Raw genomic sequence first — 21973 nt, 5'->3', positions numbered from 1 at the left:
CCCTGGCTTTATTTAGCAGCGCTGCCCACAGACGGTTGTACGTCCAGTGAATCAACGAGGCTAGGCCGTAGACTCGTTCACGTCCAACCTGAGGATTTTGCCTCCCTGAAGCGTATGCGTTTTGAAACGAAGTGCACCGAAGCGTCTCCTGATAATTCGTCCACGCTGTCCCGAGGCCCCGTGTGCAGTCGTGGCCACCTACTTAAAGCGCTGTCCTCGACGTCCGCTCGACGTCTCCCACGCTGCTTTGAGTGTGCTGCCGACGCCATCTGAAATCGGGTTTGTTGAAAGGCAGCCGGAGCCTTGTTCTGTGGCGGCTTTTACCCGAGCTTGTCTGGCAAAAGACGGAGCGGGTCCAAGTCCAGGAATCTGCCCGAAACGGAAAGGGCTCCTCTCCCGGACAGGTCGAGTCAAAGCACGGCCGTAAAACGTTTGCCGGAAAGTCCGTGTTTTCTGCAAACTTGTAAAAGCACTGCCCAGACTATTGCAATAGTGAGCCAAGCGCATGGCCCACGCGTGAGAGCAGCATGAGACCTCAGCATGTTCCACGCCGGATTCGGGCTAGGCGTGGCGAGTCAGGGTGGCCGAGCGGTCTAAGGCGCTGTGTTCAAGTTGCAGTCTCCTCTGGAGGCGTGGGTTAGAATCCCACTTCTGACATTTGCTGCAGCGGGTTGTTGATGGGCCTCGTGGCCCATGCGTGGCGTGAAAACGGAGGCTTTGGCTGGTGTGCCTTTGCGAAAGAAAAAAAAAGGTGCTCAAAGCAACTTTTTGCTGCACTTGAATTTCGGTGCCTCCAGTAGTCATGGCCGAGTGGTGAAGGCGACAGACTTGAAATCCGTTGGGGTTTCCCCGCGCAGGTTCGAATCCTGCTGGCTACGTGCGGTGTGAAATTTGGGGCCTGTCGAGTGTTGCCCGGCTGGCGGCGGACGGGTTTCGCCAGGGCCCCTGTGCTCTCGGCCTGAAACGGGGCGGCGGTCTTCCTTTGATCAGGGAATATAGGCATTTGAGCAGTGACCCAAGTGCGTGGCCGGCTCAAGACCTGGGCGTGGTCAACGATGCGTCTCGCTTTGGTGTCTGGCCGAGCGGACTAGGAGCAGCGTCCGGCTAGCGGTGTCCAGTGAAGAAGCGTTCTTCTATCTTGATCCTGAGGTCTGTTGAGTCCTGCTTACTGATGTTCGGGATGGTGTACTGATAGCACGCTGAAATCCAGTTTTGCATCTTAAGGTACTGAAACGGATGCCTTGAGGTTTCCCTACGCGATATAGCATGCTTACGAGTAAGTCTGAGATTCCGTCTGCCGTACGATGGGTGAAAACTGGTCATTGCAGTCCATTCAGGGGTTTCATTTTACAACCCTGGCTTTATTTAGCAGCGCTGCCCACAGACGGTTGTACGTCCAGTGAATCAACGAGGCTAGGCCGTAGACTCGTTCACGTCCAACCTGAGGATTTTGCCTCCCTGAAGCGTATGCGTTTTGAAACGAAGTGCACCGAAGCGTCTCCTGATAATTCGTCCACGCTGTCCCGAGGCCCCGTGTGCAGTCGTGGCCACCTACTTAAAGCGATGTCCTCGACGTCCGCTCGACGTCTCCCACGCTGCTTTGAGTGTGCTGCCGACGCCATCTGAAATCGGCTTTGACTAGGAGCAGCGTCCGGCTAGCGGTGTCCAGTGAAGAAGCGTTCTTCTATCTTGATCCTGAGGTCTGTTGAGTCCTGCTTACTGATGTTCGGGATGGTGTACTGATAGCACGCTGAAATCCAGTTTTGCATCTTAAGGTACTCAATGAATAAATGACGAAGTATAATATTTTTGTCTCATTTGTTTAACTGGGTTCTCTTTATCTACTTTTAGGACTTGTGTGAAAATCTGATGTTGTTTTTGGTCATATTTATGCAGAAATATAGAAAATTCTAAAGGGTTCACAAACTTTCAAGCACCACTGTACATGTAAAAAGAAATTGAATAAGTTTAACTCACATTTCATGGCACTAATTGGCAAGTTCAACTCCAAGCATAGGTCAACCATCACCGCTTCAGCACGTGTCACGTTCCGTGTCTTTTCATCCACAGATTTCGTAAAAAACTGCTGGATACCCCCAGATTTACTTTCCGCCTGACTCGCCATTTCAGCATACTCCATGTTTTTTTTGTAGTTGACATGCCGTGTGCAGTCATCGCAACCACCATGTTAATGTCAGTTCTACACAGTTTGCAGTGCGCGTATCCATTGCCCTTTTTACACCCAGTCATGCACGGCCATTCTACCGCATCGAAAATAGCGCGAACAAATGTGCGGAATCTGCGCATGTCACACACAGCATGTGCGGTTGTCGGAAAAATAAATAGCCTAGCCGTGAATCGCGCATGGATTGAAAAAGTCGCTTGGACATTTAAAAACAACTCACTGGAATTTAAGACTTTATAATAATTCCATACAGAATAACACTGTTTGCCGTAACATCGTATTTACGTATCTTTTCCGTACAAAATACGGCAATCCGTACTAGTAGGCATCTCTGGTAAAAGAAAGAAAGAGTACCTGGTGGCACTTTGCCTGTCCCACTCAGGTTCGCTTGCCTGTAAAACAAAGAAAGAGTACCTGGCTGCACTTTACCTGTCCCACTCACATTCGCTTGCCTGTAAAACAAAGAAAGAGTACCTGGCTGCACTTTGCCTGTCCCACTCACGTTCGCTTGCCAGTAAAACAAATAAAGAGTACCTGGCTGCACTTTGCCTGTCCCACTCACGTTCTCTTGCCTGTAAAAGAAAGAAAGAGTACCTGGCTGCAGTTTGCCTGTCCCACTCACGTTCGCTTGCCAGTAAAACAAAGAAAGAGTACCTCGCTGCACTTTGCCTGTCCCACTCACGTTCTCTTGCCTGTAAAAGAAAGAAAGAGTACCTGGCTGCAGTTTGCCTGTCTCACTCACGTTCTCTTGCCTGTAAAAGAAAGAAAGAGTACCTGGCTGCAGTTTGCCTGTCCCACTCACGTTCGCTTGCCTGTAAAAGAAAGAAAGAGTACCTCGCTGCACTTTGCCTGTCCCACTCACGTTCGCTTGCCTGTAAAACAAAGAAAGAGTACCTGGCTGCAGTTTGCCTGTCCCACTCACGTTCGCTTGCCTGTAAAAGAAAGAAAGAGTACCTCGCTGCACTTTGCCTGTCCCACTCACATTCGCTTGCCTGTAAAACAAAGAAAGAGTACCTGGCTGCAGTTTGCCTGTCCCACTCACGTTTGCTTGCCTGTAAAAGAAAGAAAGAGTACCTGGCTGCACTTTGCCTGTCCCACTCACGTTCGCTTGCCTGTAAAAGAAAGAAAGAGTAGCTCACTGCACTTGGCCTGTCCCAATCAAGTACGCTTGTCTGTAAAATAAAGAAAGAGTACCTGGCTGCACTTTGCCTGTCCCACTCACAAATGAGCGTTAACTCTATTCCTGAGAGCGTTTCCGCCTGTTCACTGCTATTTTTGACCCTTTTTGTAATAATGAGGTGTTTAAAGTGCTTGTTGTTGAAGTGAAAAGGAAAACTGAGAGTTCATTGCTGCCAGTGCGGGAATAAACCCAGTGGTGCTGCAGGAATAACCGCTGTGTCAGAGTCGCTGCTGGGATCCTGATCTCGCTGCTTCTACAAATGAGCGTTTTGTGGGGATTTCCAAACATTTAAACTAGTGCTGTCAAAAATGTCGTGTTATTAACGCGTTAACTTGACTCAATTTTAATGGCGATAATTTTTTTATCGCGAGATTAACGCTCTGTGACATGATGTAGGTTTTTCATAAGCTTTTGAAACTGCCAGGAACTTGGAACAGAGACTTTGCTTAGAAAAACGATAGCAGCTAGACTGTAATGCCACACCCCGCACAGCCAGAGTCCTCTGCCCTCCCCGAAGAGCCACGGTGCTCGGCTTAGGTTTCGTTTTCCCATTGGCGGCTCCAGCCCCACTTTGCAGTGGCTCTGACACATTGGTACAACCAGTGTTCGAACTATGCCAATATTTTCGGGGGGTCCCTTTTTTTCCTTTGGGGGGGTGCTTGTGCTTGTCTCAGAGCGCGGATCTCCATTGCGCGCTCACTTCGGATATGCAAATGCTTCCCATTACACACGATTGCTATGTCAATAAACATCATTTTGCCAATATTTTAGAGACCCCCCAACATTTCCCAAATCATGTTTTCAAGGGATCTCATGTCTGTTTCAGGGGATCTCGGATCCCCCAAGTACCCCCGTAGTTCGAACGGTGAGCAAGCCCATTCACTTTTTTATGCTGATAAGAGAATTACATGGTTTTTCATGTGACAAAAATGTGCGATTAAATTGCGATTAATCGCGAGTTAACTATGACAGTCGCGACATTAATCGCAATTAAATATTTTAATCGCTTGACAGCACTAATTTAAACACAAACACCTTTCAATTTCAGCGAGGTGGGCGGGGACTTCATGAATATTCATTAGGAAAGTGCCGCCTGATTGGCCAGTGAAGTCTTTCTGTTCTACCGCATTACTTTATGAGGAAGCGGTTTTGTTTGGTTCCGAACCCATCAGTCCGAGTCCAATAATTATTCTACCATCAGGAAAAGCAGCACAGAATTTACTGCGATTGGTTTCAAATGCATGTTGTTGTGGTTCGTGGATTATTATCCGTAAATAAAGTTGGACTTTTCTTCAAAAGGAGCGAAATCAGTGGCGGATTTAGCAAATTGGGGGCACCAGGCAAAGGTATGTATGGGGCCCCCCTCATCCGATCCGAAACAAAAAAAATATGTACCGACTGCATGGTGGATAAGCAGGTAAAGCTAATCTATAGGGAAGTAAAGGTTGGAGAGGAGAAAAAAAAACATTCCCCTTTAAACCCTGCATACACTTCTTTACTCCAAAATGAAGATGGAAAGCAGAGAACACAAAAAGTGTAGCACTACACAAACTAATAGTCATGATGGAACCCAACAGAGAATAAGATTTCAGATAACATCTGTCTTTGCCAAAATGCCAGGAAAACCAGCACTGTTTATTTTTTTTAAAAGATCAGAACATTTCAAACATTCTATAAATAAAACTATGTACATAGTTGTGTGTGTGTGTGAGTTAGTGTTTGTATGTATGAGAGTGTGTGAGTATGTGTGAGAGAGAGTGAGTGAGGGGAGGTAAGAAGTGTGGACTGAGGAGAGATGAGGTGGCATTTGGCTCTAAGTAACTCCATATCCATGTGAATGTATGTGTCAGTGAGTGAGAGAGAATGAGACAGTGTGAGAGAGAGAGAGTGTTCTGTGTGTGTGAGACAGAGAGAGGGTGAGTGAATGAATGAGAGTCATTTTCTTCGTGGTGGTCAACAGAAACGGGACACGCGCTCACCACCTCCGCTATGGTTTTTTTTTTCAGAATGATTAGTCTGCTGCTCGTCTGCTGTGGTGGAGCTTGATGCCGCTCGCTCCCCTCCTGAATCAACAGCAGCTCCTCCTGCTCCGCTACAACATCCAAGTCAACCGACGGTGTTGACACATTAAAGAAACTTGTAAGCTTGGGAAGTGCATCATTCTTTGATTTCGCCTCATCCCGCTTCCTGCTTTTCGTAGCACCACTTGGAAAGTGGTGCTTCATTTCGCTGATCACAAGTTCAAAACAATTCAGCACAGTCGCTATTTACGGAAGCGTATTTGGGCCACTTGGAGAAAATATTTTTTTCTAAATTCCGAGATTAAAAGTCGGAAATTTCAAGAAAAAACTCGAAATTCCGAGATTAAAAGTCGAAATCTTCGAGAAAAAAAGTCGAAATCTTCGAGATTAAAAGTCGAAATCTTCGAGATTAAAAGTCGAAATTTTCGAGATTAAAAGTCGAAATTTTCGAGAAAAAAAGTCGAAATTTTCGAGATTAAAAGTCGAAATCTTCGAGATTAAAAGTCGAAATTTTCGAGAAAAAAAGTTGAAATTATGACATACAAAGAACGCATGCTCTAACTGCTGCCATGGCAACGAATGGCCACCGGAAAGGGAAGTCGTGGAAAGTGGCTGCCAACCGGCCTGGCCCTGAACATGTGAACTTAGCCACGTTGACTCTGAATGCAAGACACAAGGGATGCAGTTGAAAGGTAAGATTATCATTCTGTTCTGTTTGATGTTGCATTGCGGATATGGTTAAGGGTACGCAATATCAATTAGGATCAGAAGTGACACTTACTACCATGCAGGCTGCATGCTACAACCACAAGGCGTACTGCTAGTTTAGAAACCTGGACATGACACTACCCTTAGTAGCCGATCATGTCCGAGTGCTAAACGTTTGTGCGTGCAGTGAAACGACACACTTGGTGTCCGTATAATGACTGCAGAAACCCGTTTAATCTAGCTAGTATTGCTAATATTATGCTAACGCCACTACAGTAGGCCTAAGCCTCGTCTGTAGAGCAGAAGGGTTTCCAAGTCACCTCTAATATTTCAATCTAGAGACATCAAACATATAATTTGCCTCGGCAGGCTAGATGAATAATTCCACTTGTACCTACCTGAAGTGTCATGAGTCCAGGAGTTAAATTCCTATTAAACGTTTTCTGGTGAGATTAGCCCACTGAATTGTTTTCGTTTTGGATTAATTGGCTATGAAAGTAGTTTAATCAAGGAAGATAACGTTAGCCTAAATTTGGGCTCAGCATGGGATGACTTTTGATGTTATCAGGGAAACCTGTGGGGATAAGATGGAACAGGCATATCTGTCCATACAATGTGAGAGTAAAATATTGTGATTTCTACAGAAAGTATCATATGTGAACGTTCTGTTATGACTTTTCTCAGTTTAACGCACTGATTTTCATATTTTCCTGTATGAAGTAGTGTTATCACACATGAAAATTAAATACATGATGTCAGAAGCACTTTGCAAATATTATCTGGTGCTACTCAAATTCTTCAGTGTTATAATTTAATGCACTTGATCTGAGAATTAATAATGTATATACTGTATTTATTGTAGATTGATTCCAGCATCATAAACCTAATGACAGATGACCAGCTAAGGGAATATCTGCCTTCCTATGGTGACCGACTGGCTGTTTTTGGATACTGCAGACGGAAGGAAAAAGAACCCAGAAGTCACAAGTCAAAGGTCTTTGAGCGGCTTAAAGCAAAGATTGCAGGGAAAAAAAGCTGATCGCGTGTCTGAGAGTGAGTGTCAAACCACAGCAAGAAATGCTCAGAAGAATGAGAGAAAAATTGAATTGGGATGGTTGCATTTTAGGAAAGGGGAATTTGTGCAGGTACGAACCAAAAAAGGAGGTGGAACCAGAAAAACGAGTGTTCAGAAGGAAAGTAAAAAATCAGACTTGATTGATAAAGCTGTGCAGTTATTTTTTCCAGGTGGAAGAAATGCAGAGGAGAAGCTTGATGATTTTGACTGTGAGTTAACTGACTTTCAGCAGCATTCACTAGATGTTAGTGTCACCGCCTTGTTGACCACTTTTTTTTTTTTTTTTTTGTATTTTGTTTTTGAGTTTACTTTACACACTTTAAGTGGCATGAACTTTAAGTGGTATGCTGCAGAGAATTGTGAATACCTGTTGTGTGCTTTAAGGACAACAAAATGCCTTCTAATAATGGATTAGGCCTACTGTTGTACTGTTGTTGTTTTGTCTGCCTGGGAAGAGTTATTATCAGCAGAAAATTCCAGTTATCTTTATAAATAATTTCAGATGAGATGTCATGGATTTTAGTCGGAATTACCAATGTATGACTACTTGTTTACATTTCTCATGGCAACCACTGTTTTACTCCATACAGTTGCTGTTTACAAAAAAAAATCTTACTTTTGAAGGCTTCCTTCTGTAAAGATTTTAAGGTGGCATTACAGTTCCAATGAAATTATATAGTTTTGCATTCTTTGTATTGTGATCTTTTAAATATCTGAATAAATAATTCAGTTAAAACTTGTTAGGATTTTGCATTTTTATTCATATTTGCCAATGTTGAATGGTAGAACAAAATAACTTGACTGCTAATACATTTGATGTGAAAATAAGAAGCTACATCTTTTAAAGCAGGTATTACAAGTAAAAAAACATTTTAATTGGCAATCAGTTAAACTGCAATATTTCAAATTGTGAATAAAATGGGCAAAGGAAAAAACAAAAAGACATCTCTGAAATGGCCTGTGCCTGTTGAGGTGTCCACGACCATGGCAACCTTGACATCATGTGTATCTTGTTGTGGATGTTACGGGATGCTTGAATACAGTACTATCTCACCTTACAACAGGTGACAAGACCGCGTCCAATAAAATTAATGATTTACATCAAGATCATTGTTTATCAGCTGTCTGAGTGTGAGATACAGGTTAACTGTTTCAAATACATTTGTTAATGACAGATTATGCTCTGACATTAGGTCCACACAAATGTGAAACACATCCTCATCACATGGAAAGTCTTTGAACATACACTCTTCAAGGCAGACTTCAACTTTCTCCAGGTCCACATTCTGCAAATCGTCTCTGCCTCCGTACAGCTGAGGGACTGCATGTAATATGGAGGGACGTCCATGAGGTGAACGAGAGTTGTGGACTTGATGGACTCTGTGGTCATTCCAAGTCGATACAACCCCATCAACTTCTTCCTAGAGATCAGACATAATATTCAGTATATAAATTCTGTATTACAGTTTCAGTAACAGTATCCTGATTATTTAAGATGGAGTGGTTGAAATGGTTTCATTTGGGTGGGAGAGGGGGTGGGCACAATACAAACAAACCAGGAGCAGGGGTGTTGAAGTGGGAGGCAAAGTGGGATTCATTATCCAGGACCCAGTAGTAGGGACCCTGGGCTAGGGATGGGACGTTTTTTTAGGCCGAGGCACTATTGTGTAATGCCATGTGTAACAAATTCTCAGATCAAGTGCATTAAATTATAACACTGAAGAATTTGAGTAGCACCAGATAATATTTGCAAAGTGCTTCTGACATCATGTATTTAATTTTCATGTGTGATAACACTACTTCATACAGGAAAATATGAAAATCAGTGCGTTAAACTGAGAAAAGTCATAACAGAACGTTCACATATGATACTTTCTGTAGAAATCACAATATTTTACTCTCACATTGTATGGACAGATATGCCTGTTCCATCTTATCCCCACAGGTTTCCCTGATAACATCAAAAGTCATCCCATGCTGAGGCCAAATTTAGGCTAACGTTATCTTCCTTGATTAAACTACTTTCATAGCCAATTAATCCAAAACGAAAGCAATTCAGTGGGCTAATCTCACCAGAAAACGTTTAATAGGAATTTAACTCCTGGACTCATGACACTTCAGGTAGGTACAAGTGGAATTATTCATCTAGCCTGCCGAGGCAAATTATATGTTTGATGTCTCTAGATTGAAATATTAGAGGTGACTTGGAAACCCTTCTGCTCTACAGACGAGGCTTAGGCCTACTGTAGTGGCGTTAGCATAATATTAGCAATACTAGCTAGATTAAACGGGTTTCTGCAGTCATTATACGGACACCAAGTGTGTCGTTTCACTGCACGCACAAACGTTTAGCACTCGGACATGATCGGCTACTAAGGGTCGTGTCATGTCCAGGTTTCTAAACTAGCAGTACGCCTTGTGGTTGTAGCATGCAGCCTGCATGGTAGTAAGTGTCACTTCTGATCCTAATTGATATTGCGTACCCTTAACCATATCCGCAATGTAACATCAAACAGAACAGAATGATAATCTTACCTTTCAACTGCATCCCTTGTGTCTTGCATTCAGAGTCAACGTGGCTAAGTTCACATGTTCAGGGCCAGGCCGGTTGGCAGCCACTTTCCACGACTTCCCTTTCCGGTGGCCATTCGTTGCCATGACAGCAGTTAGAGCATGCGTTCTTTGTATGTCATAATTTCAACTTTTTTTCTCGAAAATTTTGACTTTTAATCTCGAAGATTTCGACTTTTTTTCTCGAAGATTTCGACTTTTTTTCTCGAAGATTTCGACTTTTAATCTCGAAAATTTCGACTTTTTTTCTCGAAAATTTAGACTTTTTTTCTCGAAAATTTCGACTTTTAATCTCGGAATTTCGAGTTTTTTCTTGAAATTTCCGACTTTTAATCTCGGAATTTAGAAAAAAATATTTTCTCCAAGTGGCCCTAATACGCTTCCGTAGCTATTAGAAGTTCCCTGAATTCACTCACTCAGGTTCAGTTCACGTTCGTCGCGCAATGTTCTCGGACTCGCGCGATCATTGCATGGAATACTCCATTTCAACACAAACGGGGGGGGGGGGGGGTACAAATACTTCATTCCTTTGTATTTTAGTTTTTTGTCTTTGTTTCCGATTTAAACATACAAAATTACAATTTACAAACACAATGGCTTAGGAATGGATCGCTGTCCAAAGGCCCCCAAATCCCCAGCTGATTCGGGAAGGGGCAGCTGGTCTGGGGCCCCTGCCGAATGGGAAAGTTGGAGGGGCCCAAGGCAATTGCCTACTTCGCCTCTATTGTAAGAGCGCCTCTGAGTGAAATAAAAGATTTGTACAAAACACAGGTTTATGGCCCAAACCAGCATTATGTAATAATTCATTTACTGTGTTTTGATCCAATCCTATAAGGGGGGTTAGACCAAAAAAATTTTTCTACCCCCTCCAAAATATGGAGATGATCTATCTATGGAAATACTAATATTTGGCCAACTGAAAAATGCTAACCCCCCTGTACATACCCTCTGAAGTTAATAACCCCTCCAAATAGTCAAAAACTGCCTTTTTCACTAATATAAGCATTCCTTAACGTAAATAACTCTTAAATATAACATCAAAAATCACAGTAATAACATTTATTTCTCACAAAAAGAGTTGTTAGAAACCCTCATTTTGTCTCTGTTTACGGGTTTGAATCAGAGTAACAAATTCTCCATAAAGTTTCAAGAGATGCTTCTTTATATGTCTGGTGTGGATGGTGTATAAGTTACAAAATAACCAGTGCTCTTGAACAAGTTCTGCCAGCAACTGAGCAGCAGCATCCCCGGATCTCTGTGCTTGACCAGCATGCTTCGGCCGCAGCAGATAGAGCATATTCTGAATGATGTCCTTCCCTGTTGGAAGCATCCCAGAAGGGAACTCAGCCTGCTCTATGTACTCTACTACACCTAGTATCTTCTTAGCTTTTGACCGTGTTGCAACAGAAGCCATTATTTACCTGCAAGAATACAAATAATGACTATTTACTCTCGAGTTCCGAATAACCGTGCATGCACGGCTATTTATTTTTGCGAAAAATTCCCGCCTGCATGGTCTTATTCGGGCCTACATGCTTATTCTATTTGTCAATACAAGCACGTGTGACGAATGAGCGAAAATAACGCCTGAACACAGACGACTCACTACGCACATGCGCAGACACAACGAAGCACCGCCGATGCACCAACAACACTGCCGGTGGTAAACAACCGTATCTATGATCGTTAATATCTCAGAAATTCTCCTAGATTATAAAGTTATAAATATGCAATTAAAAAAAACCCCTCAAATTTCAAGATTAGGAAATCCATGCTGGAGTGCAGTGACAACAATTAATCAACTATACATGTAAACTTTCTAGTTTTAAGTATTTTATGCTAGCAACATTCTCAAACGGCATGATGTGTGCCGACTAAAAACAGTGTGTATGTCCATTGGCTATGTACGTATATTTTGTAGTGCATATCTGCACACAGAATAGTCCCAATCAGTGATGTATGGGGGATCCGGAGACAATTTTTTGACATGGTCATGTCAAAAAATTTTCTCCAAATCCCCCGTACATCACTGATTGGGACTAAACACAGAAGTGAAGTAATAAAGCATTAAGATATAGCCTTTTTCTATAAGTCATATTGTATTAATTGGAATTAAGAGGCGTTTGTATCTATTGGCTTCATATTCTAATTGTGATATTGTTGAAGAATCGGATGAAGACTTAACGGTTCATGCTCTTTCACCTGCTGGATTCAAATGGTGCAATAAAGTCTTCCTCTGCCTCTGTAATAGAATTTTGACATTTTTAAATTAGAATTTTGATGTTTTAAGACCTTAAATAAAGGTAAATTAAAGCAATTTGCATACTTGAGTTTCTCAAGCAAAAGTACTCTACTAGTATCAAGATATTCTTTTTGTTTTAGATAAAAAGAACACGAACAAGAAATTTTGACAGCCATGATATGATTTGTCTGTTTACTGAATTGATATTTGGTCTCCAAGATCTGTTCAGCATAATTTTCTAGACTACAAGTGTGCTTATCGCTTATTATATTTGCCCTAATGTGCCATCCTATACTCTTATTCCCAACTGCACTATTATTCGAAACTCGAGAATTTTCCGGCCTGCATGCTTATTTCCACCCTACACTCTTATTAATTTTTGCCCATTTTGCCGCCCTACACTCTTATTCCCAACTGCGCTATTATTCGGAACTCGAGAGTATACACTGGGAGATATAATTCAGATATGAATCATTTGTGCATACTGGTTCTTAAAACTAAATTAGTAACCTTAAGTAATGATCCTCTGTGCTTAAAAATAGTTCATATTTGAGGTATTACTGAAGAGTGTGACATTCATCAATAACTTTAAAACTTGCTGAAAAAGAGCAGAATTACCATATGTTTAATTTACTTGAATGTAAGGTTACAGTACTTACCACTAAGCTTATTACCTTAAAATAATGATCATCTGCACTGAAAATGTTGTAGTCGTACCTAGTGGCATACCTGAAGAGGTTCACATTCATCAATAACTTTAAAACACATTAAAAAAAGCAGCATTCTAATATCAAACAGCACTGTAATGTATTTTGTCATGAATGGAAACTTTCAGAGGGTATGTACAGGGGGGTTAGCAAGGTTCAATTTAATAAAATTTGACATTTTCCCACATAGATGGACCATCTCCATATTTCTAGGGGGGTAAAACATGGAAAAGTCAAAATTCTTAACCCCCCACCACCACCACCTATAATTAGCCTCTGATCAGGAAAAGGAGCACAAAATTTACTGCGATTGGTTTCAAATGATTATAATTTCATTTTCAGTCAGACTTCAGATGAGCATTTTAGACGGATTTATTTTTGAATATGTAGTTTTCACATTTTCATAACAGGCTTATTAAATAAATATACAGCAACAATGTTCCAACAAATATTTTAATGAGTCTGAGTTTTGACTTTGACAGAACTACTCACGGGCGGCACGGTGGTGTAGTGGTTAGCGCTGTCGCCTCACAGCAAGAAGGTCCTGGGTTTGAGCCCCGGGGCCGGCGAGGGCCTTTCTGTGTGGAGTTTGCATGTTCTCCCCGTGTCCGTGTGGGTTTCCTCCGGGTGCTCCGGTTTCCCCCACAGTCCAAAGACATGCAGGTTAGGTTAACTGGTGACTCTAAATTGACCGTAGGTGTGAATGTGAGTGTGAATGGTTGTCTGTGTCTATGTGTCAGCCCTGTGATGACCTGGCGACTTGTCCAGGGTGTACCCCGCCTTTCGCCCGTAGTCAGCTGAGATAGGCTCCAGCTTGCCTGCGACCCTGTAGAAGGATAAAGCGGCTAGAGATAATGAGATGAGAATTACTCACTCTGTCAAAGTCCAAAGATCATTGCATCATTTAAAATAAATAAACACATACATAAATGTGGGTGAGGTGGCCGAGAGGTTAAGGCGATGGACTGCTAATCCATTGTGCTCTGCATGTGTGGGTTCGAGTCCCACCCTCATCGCATGTCTGTTCTTTTGGGTGGCACGGTGGTGTCGTGGTTAGCACGGTCGCCTCACAGCAAGAAGGTTCTGGGTTGAACCCAGCTGCCGGCGAGGGCCTTTCTGTGTGGAGTTTTCATGTTCTCCCTGTGTCTGTGTGGGTTTCCTCCGAGTGCTCCGGTTTCCCTCACAATCCAAAGACATGCAGTTGGGTTGACGTGGGGCGGCCTTGGGCTGAGGTGCCCTTGAGCAAGGTGCTGCTCACTGGGTGTGTGCGCATGTGTTCACTGCTTCAGATGGGTTAAATGCAGAGGATGAATTTCACTGTGCTTGAAGTGTGCATATGACAAATAAAGGTTTAAAAATAAATATTAACATAGAGTATATAAAATGCAATTTTAACAAAGGTTTAGGAAAAATGTAAACACCTGTAACTTAATTCATGACACCTTTTCTCGTTATCTGTGCAAAGATCTGTACTATTAATTCAGATTTATTCCCTTTGCAGACTTTTTAATTCAAATCAATGTCTTTAAGTGTCAGATAGAAACACATCCTGGCTGATCGCTTCATCAGGGGGAAATGGGGGAACTGTAGCCTGGGCCCGCCCATCCTAAGCGTGACGCAACACGAGGGCCTGTTTCGAGCTTAGTCTGGCCAGGCAGGCTATCTACAGCATTTCCAAGCTCCCGAAAAATCGGGAGCCAATCAACTTTGAGCATCTCCAACGGCCCTGGGTAGAGGCGTGTTCAAGGCAGTGACGTAGTAGAACTGCGACCGGAAGCCATAGATTCTTTACAGAATCTATGCCGGAAGCACTTCATTCACATCACGAACATGGAGCAGCGGCAAGCCTTTAACACAGCGGTAGATGCTGTATTGAAAGCATTCAACGGGAAGTTCTCATTGAAAACGGAGCAAAGAGCAGCCCTGGAGGTATTTATTGAAAGGAAGGACGTTTTTGCCTTGCTCCCGACCAGCTTTGGTAAGAGTTTAATCGACCAGTTAGCCCCATCGCGTCGCATACGTCAGAGGAAAGAGTGATGTGATTGGTTTAAGCTTCGTCACAGCCTTTTCTGGCTTCGATCAGTAGCAAACTGAGGCATTTCAGGGAGGCGGGTCAACCACGGGCTCTGGGAAACGGTTTGGCTTAATAGCTTGGCCAGACCAAATGCTCGGAGAGCTTTGAAGTCGCGTTAGCCAGGCTAGGGGAACTGTCCTTAAACTGCTCACACACACAAAATACATTATGATTTAATGCTGTGACAAAACACAGACAGACAATAATCAGCAATTATTGGTCGGTAGTGATGGCCATCTGAAGCCGAGGCTTCGAAGCGCGTGTCGAGTATAAGGGGGTGTGGCAGATGAAGCCCCGCCTCGAGGCATGGATCGTTCGGAAGAAAACCACGTGAGGGAACCATGTGAGGCTGGGGAGGGAATTTCTAAGAAAAGGAATCACCTCAATCCAAACACAGTGAAAAAAAATCTGTTCCTCAACAAAAATCAATAAAGGTTCCCCTAAAAGTTACTCTGTGCACTGCACGGCTGCAGTAACACTCACAGTCCCATCACACAAGCACTGGACACAAAGCTTACTCCGTTTATGTACACCTTTTTATTGTGCAGACAAAATTATACTGATCATTAATCCATAGAAAGACACAAAGTGTGTGTGTGTGTGTGTGTGTGTGTAAGAGAGAGACAGAGGGTCAACACCAAATAACATACAGGCAAATAAGTAAAACAAACAAGCAAAAAAAATCTGATGACATAAGTTATTTTAAAATGGAACATTGTGCAAATTACTGTACATGCAAAGAATAATGTAAAGTGGCAGAACATTGACGTGATGTAGAAATTAAACATGCTGTACATTTCTCTTAGCAGTAGGTCGCTAGTGAAGTCTGCTGAATGAGAGTCTGAGTAATGAACCTTTTACTGAATCACAACCGAGGCCTTGTTTATCATGGGTCATGTGGTTTTCTGCTCAATGATACAAAGCCTCAAAGCGGGGCTTCATCTGCCCCCTTATTCTTGATATGCGCTTCGAAGTCTCATTTGGCCATCATGATCTTTAAACAGTGATATCAATGAAAACTATGGTCAGGCAAGGCAAGACTAAAATGGCCATTATGAGTCTTGAAAGTATTTGTGTGTGTGTGTTTTGAATATATTATGAAGCCATTGACAACAATAACAAAAATCTACGAAATCATTGTACTTAGCAACCAAAAAGTGTGATCCTGAGTGTGAACATAGATCTGGAGCAGGAGACAGAGCCAAGACACTTCATCTCATTATTTCTAGCCGCTTTATTCTGTTCTACAGGGTCGCAGGCAAGCTGGAGCCTATCCCAGCTGACTACGGGCGAAAGACAGGGTACACCCTGGACAAGTCGCCAGGTTATCACAGGGCTGACACATAGACACAGACAACCATTCACACTCACACCTACGGTCAATTTAGAGTCATCAGTTAACCTAACCTGCATGTCTTTGGACTGTGGGGGAAACCGGAGCACCTGGAGGAAACCCATGCGGACACAGGGAGAACATGCAAACTCCGCACAGAAAAGCCCTCGCCAGCCACGGGGCTCGAACACAGACCTTCTTGCTGTGAGGCGACAGCGCTAACCACTACACCACCGTGCCGCCCCAAGCCAAGACACACTGAATATAGATTTTATTGACTGATCTAACCCCCCATTTATTTATTTTAACTCATTATATCATTGATATTATATCATCTGGAATTATGTAACTTTGACAAGTGATCAGCCTTCAGTGTCACATAACTGTGTGAAAGTTTTTGTCCAGTGCAGTTGGATTTCCTGTCACTGTGGGCTCCAAAGCACAGTAGTATAGTGCAGAGTCTGATACAGCAGCAGAGGAGATGAGCAGATCCACTTGGTTATTCTTTTCATGAACTTCAGCAGAGAGACGTGGTGGGATTGAGTCACTTTTATATCCACTTTGTGATATATAAAGAAGGAAGTCAGGTTTAGATTTTGGATATTGTCTGTACCAGTGCAGGTAGTTTCCTTTACCACTTGATTTGTAGCTGCAGGACAGAGTAACATCACTGCCTTCATCTATAATTGTATGAGTAAAAAGTGGCTTGATTGAAGCTGCCATGGAGTCACCTGTCATAAAGAAGAGAGCATGTACATTCTGATTTTTCTTCCCACCACACAGATGAATAAATCATTAATTCAATGCTTAATATTTCTGCAAGAACAAAAATTCAAAGTTAACTCACCGAGTGAAAGCCACAGACACATGAATATAACAGTGAACATGATGAATGGTCTCAGCTGAGTGAAAGTATTCTTTCTGTACTATGATATGTTCACATCATAAAGGTTCATGAAGCTCCAGCCCACAGCACCACATGACAGTGTCACCATTGTTACTGACAGATTGTTGATTCTTACTGAAGCATCCTGGCTTTACATTCAGCCTCACATGGGGAACCTGTCTTCAACTCCGACTGTCAACAGAATTCATGGAATTATGAAAAATCAATCATTCTGTTCTGTAAAAATATACCGTAATTGAATAAATAAATCATTAAATCTTTAAATTTCATGTTGCATTTGTTTTATAAGTGGTTTTTCTGCATTAGGGACTTTAGCCTTATCAGAAATTGCTGTGAATAAGTCATGATAAATAATTTAGTATAAAAGCTATTATTACTATTATTATAATGTGATTGATTTATTGACTTTGTAATAATGAAGCCTGAGGTGAGGAACAAACCAACTGCTGCTCTTGGTAATATTATGAAAGATGCCACCAAGCCATTAGCTTATAATCAAAGGCTCAAATTTAGCTTTTCCCTGCTATTAAAAAACACAACCTACATAGTTACTGATATTACATTACTGCACCGACGCTTAATGGAAAAATAGTTAATTAAAGATTATTAAACTCACCTGGCACTGATGCTGCATGAAAAACTCACGCGTCTCTCTTCCTTGTTTACTGCAAAATGTGTATATTTTGGATAGAATTTGAAATATGACTTATCTGCAATGCATTCGCATTCTTCAATGTTGCCTTAAAGACACTGCAAACAGTTGTTTTTTTTCTGTAGCTCCCATCCCCCATTTCCACCTTATTTTTCCTCTCCTTTTTTCCAACTGATGACTTACAAACCCAAGTTCAATCAAATCTGACAAATTCCCAAATAGTCAACACAATGAATAAATTTTAATTTCCCGCCTTTTTTCCTCTCCTTTTTTCCAACTGATGACGTACAAACCCAAGTTCAATCAACACATACAAATCTGCGAAATTCTCAAATAGTCAACACAATGGATAGCAATAAGTTTTACTTTCTAAAACTCATAAAGTTGAGTTCAAAATCCAAAAATTGTCAGAGCTCTTTGTGTTAAAGAGAGGTAGTAAGTGGACAGAACTAAATGAGGCTGCAATTTTTTACAGTGTACGGTTATTCCGCAGTGCCAAATACATTACTGTTTCTGAAATGTGATCAGGAAATTTTACTGGATCACAGCAGATATATATTGGGGCACATGCCCCAGTAAAATGGGTTTGGCGACGCCGATGGACAACTCATAAATTCAAGCAACAGGTTAAACACAAGCTTGACCCTTCCTGTGCGGTGAGCTCTTTGGGATGGCGTTACTGACTTTTGTTTCCAGATCGTAGGAACTGCTCCATGTACCAGACATCGCTCACATCCTTCTATGTGAATCTGCCGCACAAATTTGTCTTTTGCAAAATGTATGGAGCAGACACCAAACTGTCCTGTCGGCTTGAAGTTACCTCTCTTTGTTGGTACAAATCAAACCCATTCATTCCGCAAGTGTCCTGCTGACTTTGGGCTACAATGGATCAAAAGTCTACTTTTTTCATCGGCTACACTTGAACAGCCTTGAAGGACACACCCCTTAGGAGGTATGCTTTGGTTTTGTTGCAGAATTTTAAAAAAAGTTTAAAATGTGCTGCACTTTGCAAAGCAGACGAAGCCAGAAATGCCACGAACTTTCAAGCGTTTTGCATATGACGTCACTTCTTTGAATGAACAGTAACTTACCAGGAATGCGTTCGTGTAATGGCGGACTCAAAGAGCCAAACTTTACCAACTAAACAGAACATGTCCTTGGTCTCATATTAAAATACAATTTAGACAGTAAACTGTTTAACATGTCTAGTATTATAAGGTATAATTTCCAGTGGTAATGTAATTTTTGTAAGACGAGCACTTTAACGGAAACAAAGGGTTTGGGACATGACAGCTTGCTTGACCAAAAGGACCCTGTAGTTGAGACAATCTGCAAACAAAAGCTCTACAGAGATTTGAACTCAGATCACTAGAATTAAAGTCCACAGTGCTAACTATTACACCATGGAACAGAGGTTAGATTGTTTTCACCACCAAATTACTGGCATATACTGACAGCGACCTGGCAAAAAAAAATCAAAGGCTTAGATGAACACACACCACACTCCTTAGTGCCGAAACCCGGGATTGAACAAGGGACCTTTAGATCTTCAGTTTAACGCTCTCCCTACTGAGCTATTTCGGCAAGAGCATGCCACCATCTGAGCAGTCACGTCACCGATATAAACATTAGTAGTTGCTAAATCCAATCGGTAAGGTCACATGGTTTTCCTTTTTAACCAAAATCTAATGAAATATAAAGTGTTTAAAATAATAGATAGTATCATCTGGAAGCATTACGTATGTAATGTGCTAATTGATTAATAAAACTCTTTTATGTTGTTGGCAATTTGTTTTATTCCAAGCGTGTTTTTAATTAAATGAACAAATGTTCACATGAAAGAATGAGTAAATAATAAGCTAAATAATGAGGTAAATGTGTTCTCTGTGCTTGCTCATTTCACTGTTACACCCCAATCATGCAGTCTTGATTATTTCACTGTTATCCACAGTGTCAAGTGGGTAATGATCTCCCTTATAAGTGCACACATGCACACAGAGAGGGAGAGAGAGAGGTTTTGATCTGTGTGTAGTGTATAAAATAGATTGTGAAATAAAAAACTGAATAAAGAATAGGGAGATTTTGATTATATGATCAAAATCTTTCTCTCTCTCTCACTCACACACACACACAATGGTAGATGTGCAGGAGAGATGGCATGAGGTCGTTGCAGTGCACGTCGAGGACAAAGCTGCACACTGGTGTCGGCTCTACTCTCCCGTTTGCTGCCCTGTGTTTGGTCTGTCTGGGGTCCTGGAGGTGGTGATGTGACCCATCGGTGGTTGCTGTGTCTGTATCGGGCCCCTGCCTGCTTCGCCGGTGGCTGGTGGGATGATGGGGGTTTTTGCACTATCTTTTACTGTTCTTTTGTATTGTGATTGTTGTGTAGGTGTTGTGTAGGTTTTGTCATTGCTCTTTTCTTTCTATTGTCCCTGTTGTTCTAATTTTTGTATCCCCTTGTTTCTTATGCGGTCTGTCATTCCTGTGGGAATTTTTTTTTTAACTTTTTTTGTATGTCACATAGTTCTGTGTGTGTTCCATATGTTTTTTTTTTTTTCAAAGTTTTGGTGTCTCCAGTATTGTTCTGCGGTGTAGAAAATGGTAATAGAAAAAAAAAAACTGATACAAATCACTGATACTGTATGAATCACTTAAGGATTTAATTTCCACTTTTGAAAATCTACCTATTCATTTGGTTCATTGCACATCTTGTGTTCATTGTTTGTGCACTGTTGTCTTTGTCTATTGTCTTTGTTTTGTTGTGCTGTATAGCTTTTGTGTTGGTATAAAAAAAATAGATTATGAAAAAAAAACCTGAAAAAAGAATATAAACCCCAAATATCCAAACTCGCTTTTAACAGAAGTCATCAAGGAATCACTGAACATTTTTGTGAAGCAGTATTTTTTCATTGAAAAAATGTCATTAAATATAAGAAGTACATTAAAAGGATAACTTAAAATCCAACAATCAAGACAATGATGGAATCAGTTTTCATGCTCTCATTATGTTAAAGAAGAGTTTTGCTTATGGATCCTCTCAGAAATGAAAGTTCGTATGAACAGAACTGGTAACTGGTGCCAATGTTCGGCTGTTACCAATGTTGCTGAAAGATTTTCTCCCATTGTTTAGTCTTTGTTCGCAGAAATATTTTTACAAGCCTTGAGACATATTGAAGCATTTCAGAATAATTCACCAATAAAGAGTTTATTATAAAAAGAGGAAACACTGAAAGTAGATTGCACACAAGCATGACAATTTTCTCATTTTAAGTAAATATATAAAAGGTACAAGATTATATTCTGTGTAATAGCTGTTCCTAGTTGTACTGTGTATCCAGCAGGCTAATATATATCAGAAATTCTCAATAATGACTTCATTTCACTAAAACACACCTCACTGTGTAAAATCACTGTGGATCACAAAAAGCTAACACACAAATATCATTGTAAAATTCAGACTCTGCAGGATCTTGACTTTAGAAAGTGGGATGTATATGAACTTATTGAAAACTTGTTTAGTGCTTTTAGCAAGGATATCGCAACTCACAGCAACTCTTTACAACCATGGTGAGCAGAAAAGCAGCTCAGCAATCAACAGCAGAAGACCACACTGGGTTCCACTCCTGCAGCCAAGAACAGGAATCTTCAAATCAAGAACAAGTTCCGATTACACTGGCAGGTGAGTGTATATTTTTACTGACCTCTCAAACCATCCATTTATTTATTTTTAACTGATTATATAATTGATATTATATCATCCGGAATTGTGTAACCTTAGCAGTTGATCAGCCTTCAGTATAATATAACTGTGTGAAAGTTTTTGTACAGTGCAGTTGGATTTCCTGTCACTGTGGGCTGCAGAGCACAGTAGTATAGTGCAGAGTCTGATACAGCAGCAGAGGAGATGAGCAGATCCACTTGATTATTCTTTTCATGAACTTCAGCAGAGAGACGTGGTGGGATTGAATCACTTTTATGTCCACTTTGTGATATAAAAAGAAGGAACTCCAGTTTAGATTTTGTCTGTACCAGTGCAGGTAGCTTCCTGTACCACTTGATTTGTAGCTGCAGGACAGAGTAACATGACTGCCTTCATCTATAACTGTATGTGTGAAAAGTGGCTTTATTGAAGCTGCCATGGAGTCACCTGTCATGGAGAAGAGAGCATGCACATTCTCATTTTTCTGACCACCACACAGAAGAATAAATCACTAATTCAACATTTAATATTTCTGCAGTGACAAAAAAAAGGTCAAAGTTAACTCACCGAGTGAAAGCCACAGACACATGAATATAACAGTGAACATGATGAATGGGC

The 21973-nt window shown here is 41.5% G+C and overlaps 4 non-coding genes and 1 gene segment (V, D, J or C); 3 read left to right on the top strand and 2 right to left on the bottom strand.

The window, feature by feature from the left end:
* Positions 1 to 574: 574 nt before the first annotated feature.
* On the top strand, positions 575 to 657 carry trnal-caa (transfer RNA leucine (anticodon CAA)). Its single transcript has one exon. It is a non-coding gene; the product is annotated as a tRNA-Leu (tRNA).
* Positions 658 to 796: 139 nt separating this feature from the next.
* Positions 797 to 878, top strand: trnas-uga (transfer RNA serine (anticodon UGA)). The gene has a single exon. It is a non-coding gene; the product is annotated as a tRNA-Ser (tRNA).
* A 12745-nt stretch (positions 879 to 13623) lies between these two features.
* trnas-gcu (transfer RNA serine (anticodon GCU)) lies at positions 13624 to 13705 on the top strand. Its single transcript has one exon. It is a non-coding gene; the product is annotated as a tRNA-Ser (tRNA).
* Positions 13706 to 16531: 2826 nt separating this feature from the next.
* On the bottom strand, positions 16532 to 16983 carry LOC132886868 (T cell receptor alpha variable 12-3-like; the record flags this gene model as incomplete). The annotated part of the segment is given in 2 exon segments: positions 16532 to 16827; positions 16944 to 16983. Coding segments are annotated over 2 exon segments (336 nt in total), but the record flags the coding sequence as incomplete, so codon positions are not given.
* A 2183-nt stretch (positions 16984 to 19166) lies between these two features.
* On the bottom strand, positions 19167 to 19239 carry trnaf-gaa (transfer RNA phenylalanine (anticodon GAA)). Its single transcript has one exon. It is a non-coding gene; the product is annotated as a tRNA-Phe (tRNA).
* Between the last annotated feature and the right edge of the window lie 2734 nt (positions 19240 to 21973).

The sequence above is a fragment of the Neoarius graeffei genome, chromosome 1 (assembly GCF_027579695.1).
Source record: "Neoarius graeffei isolate fNeoGra1 chromosome 1, fNeoGra1.pri, whole genome shotgun sequence".
NCBI classification, from domain to species: domain Eukaryota; kingdom Metazoa; phylum Chordata; class Actinopteri; order Siluriformes; family Ariidae; genus Neoarius; species Neoarius graeffei.
Note: the sequence above shows the minus strand (reverse complement) of the source record. Positions and strands in the feature narration are given on the sequence as shown.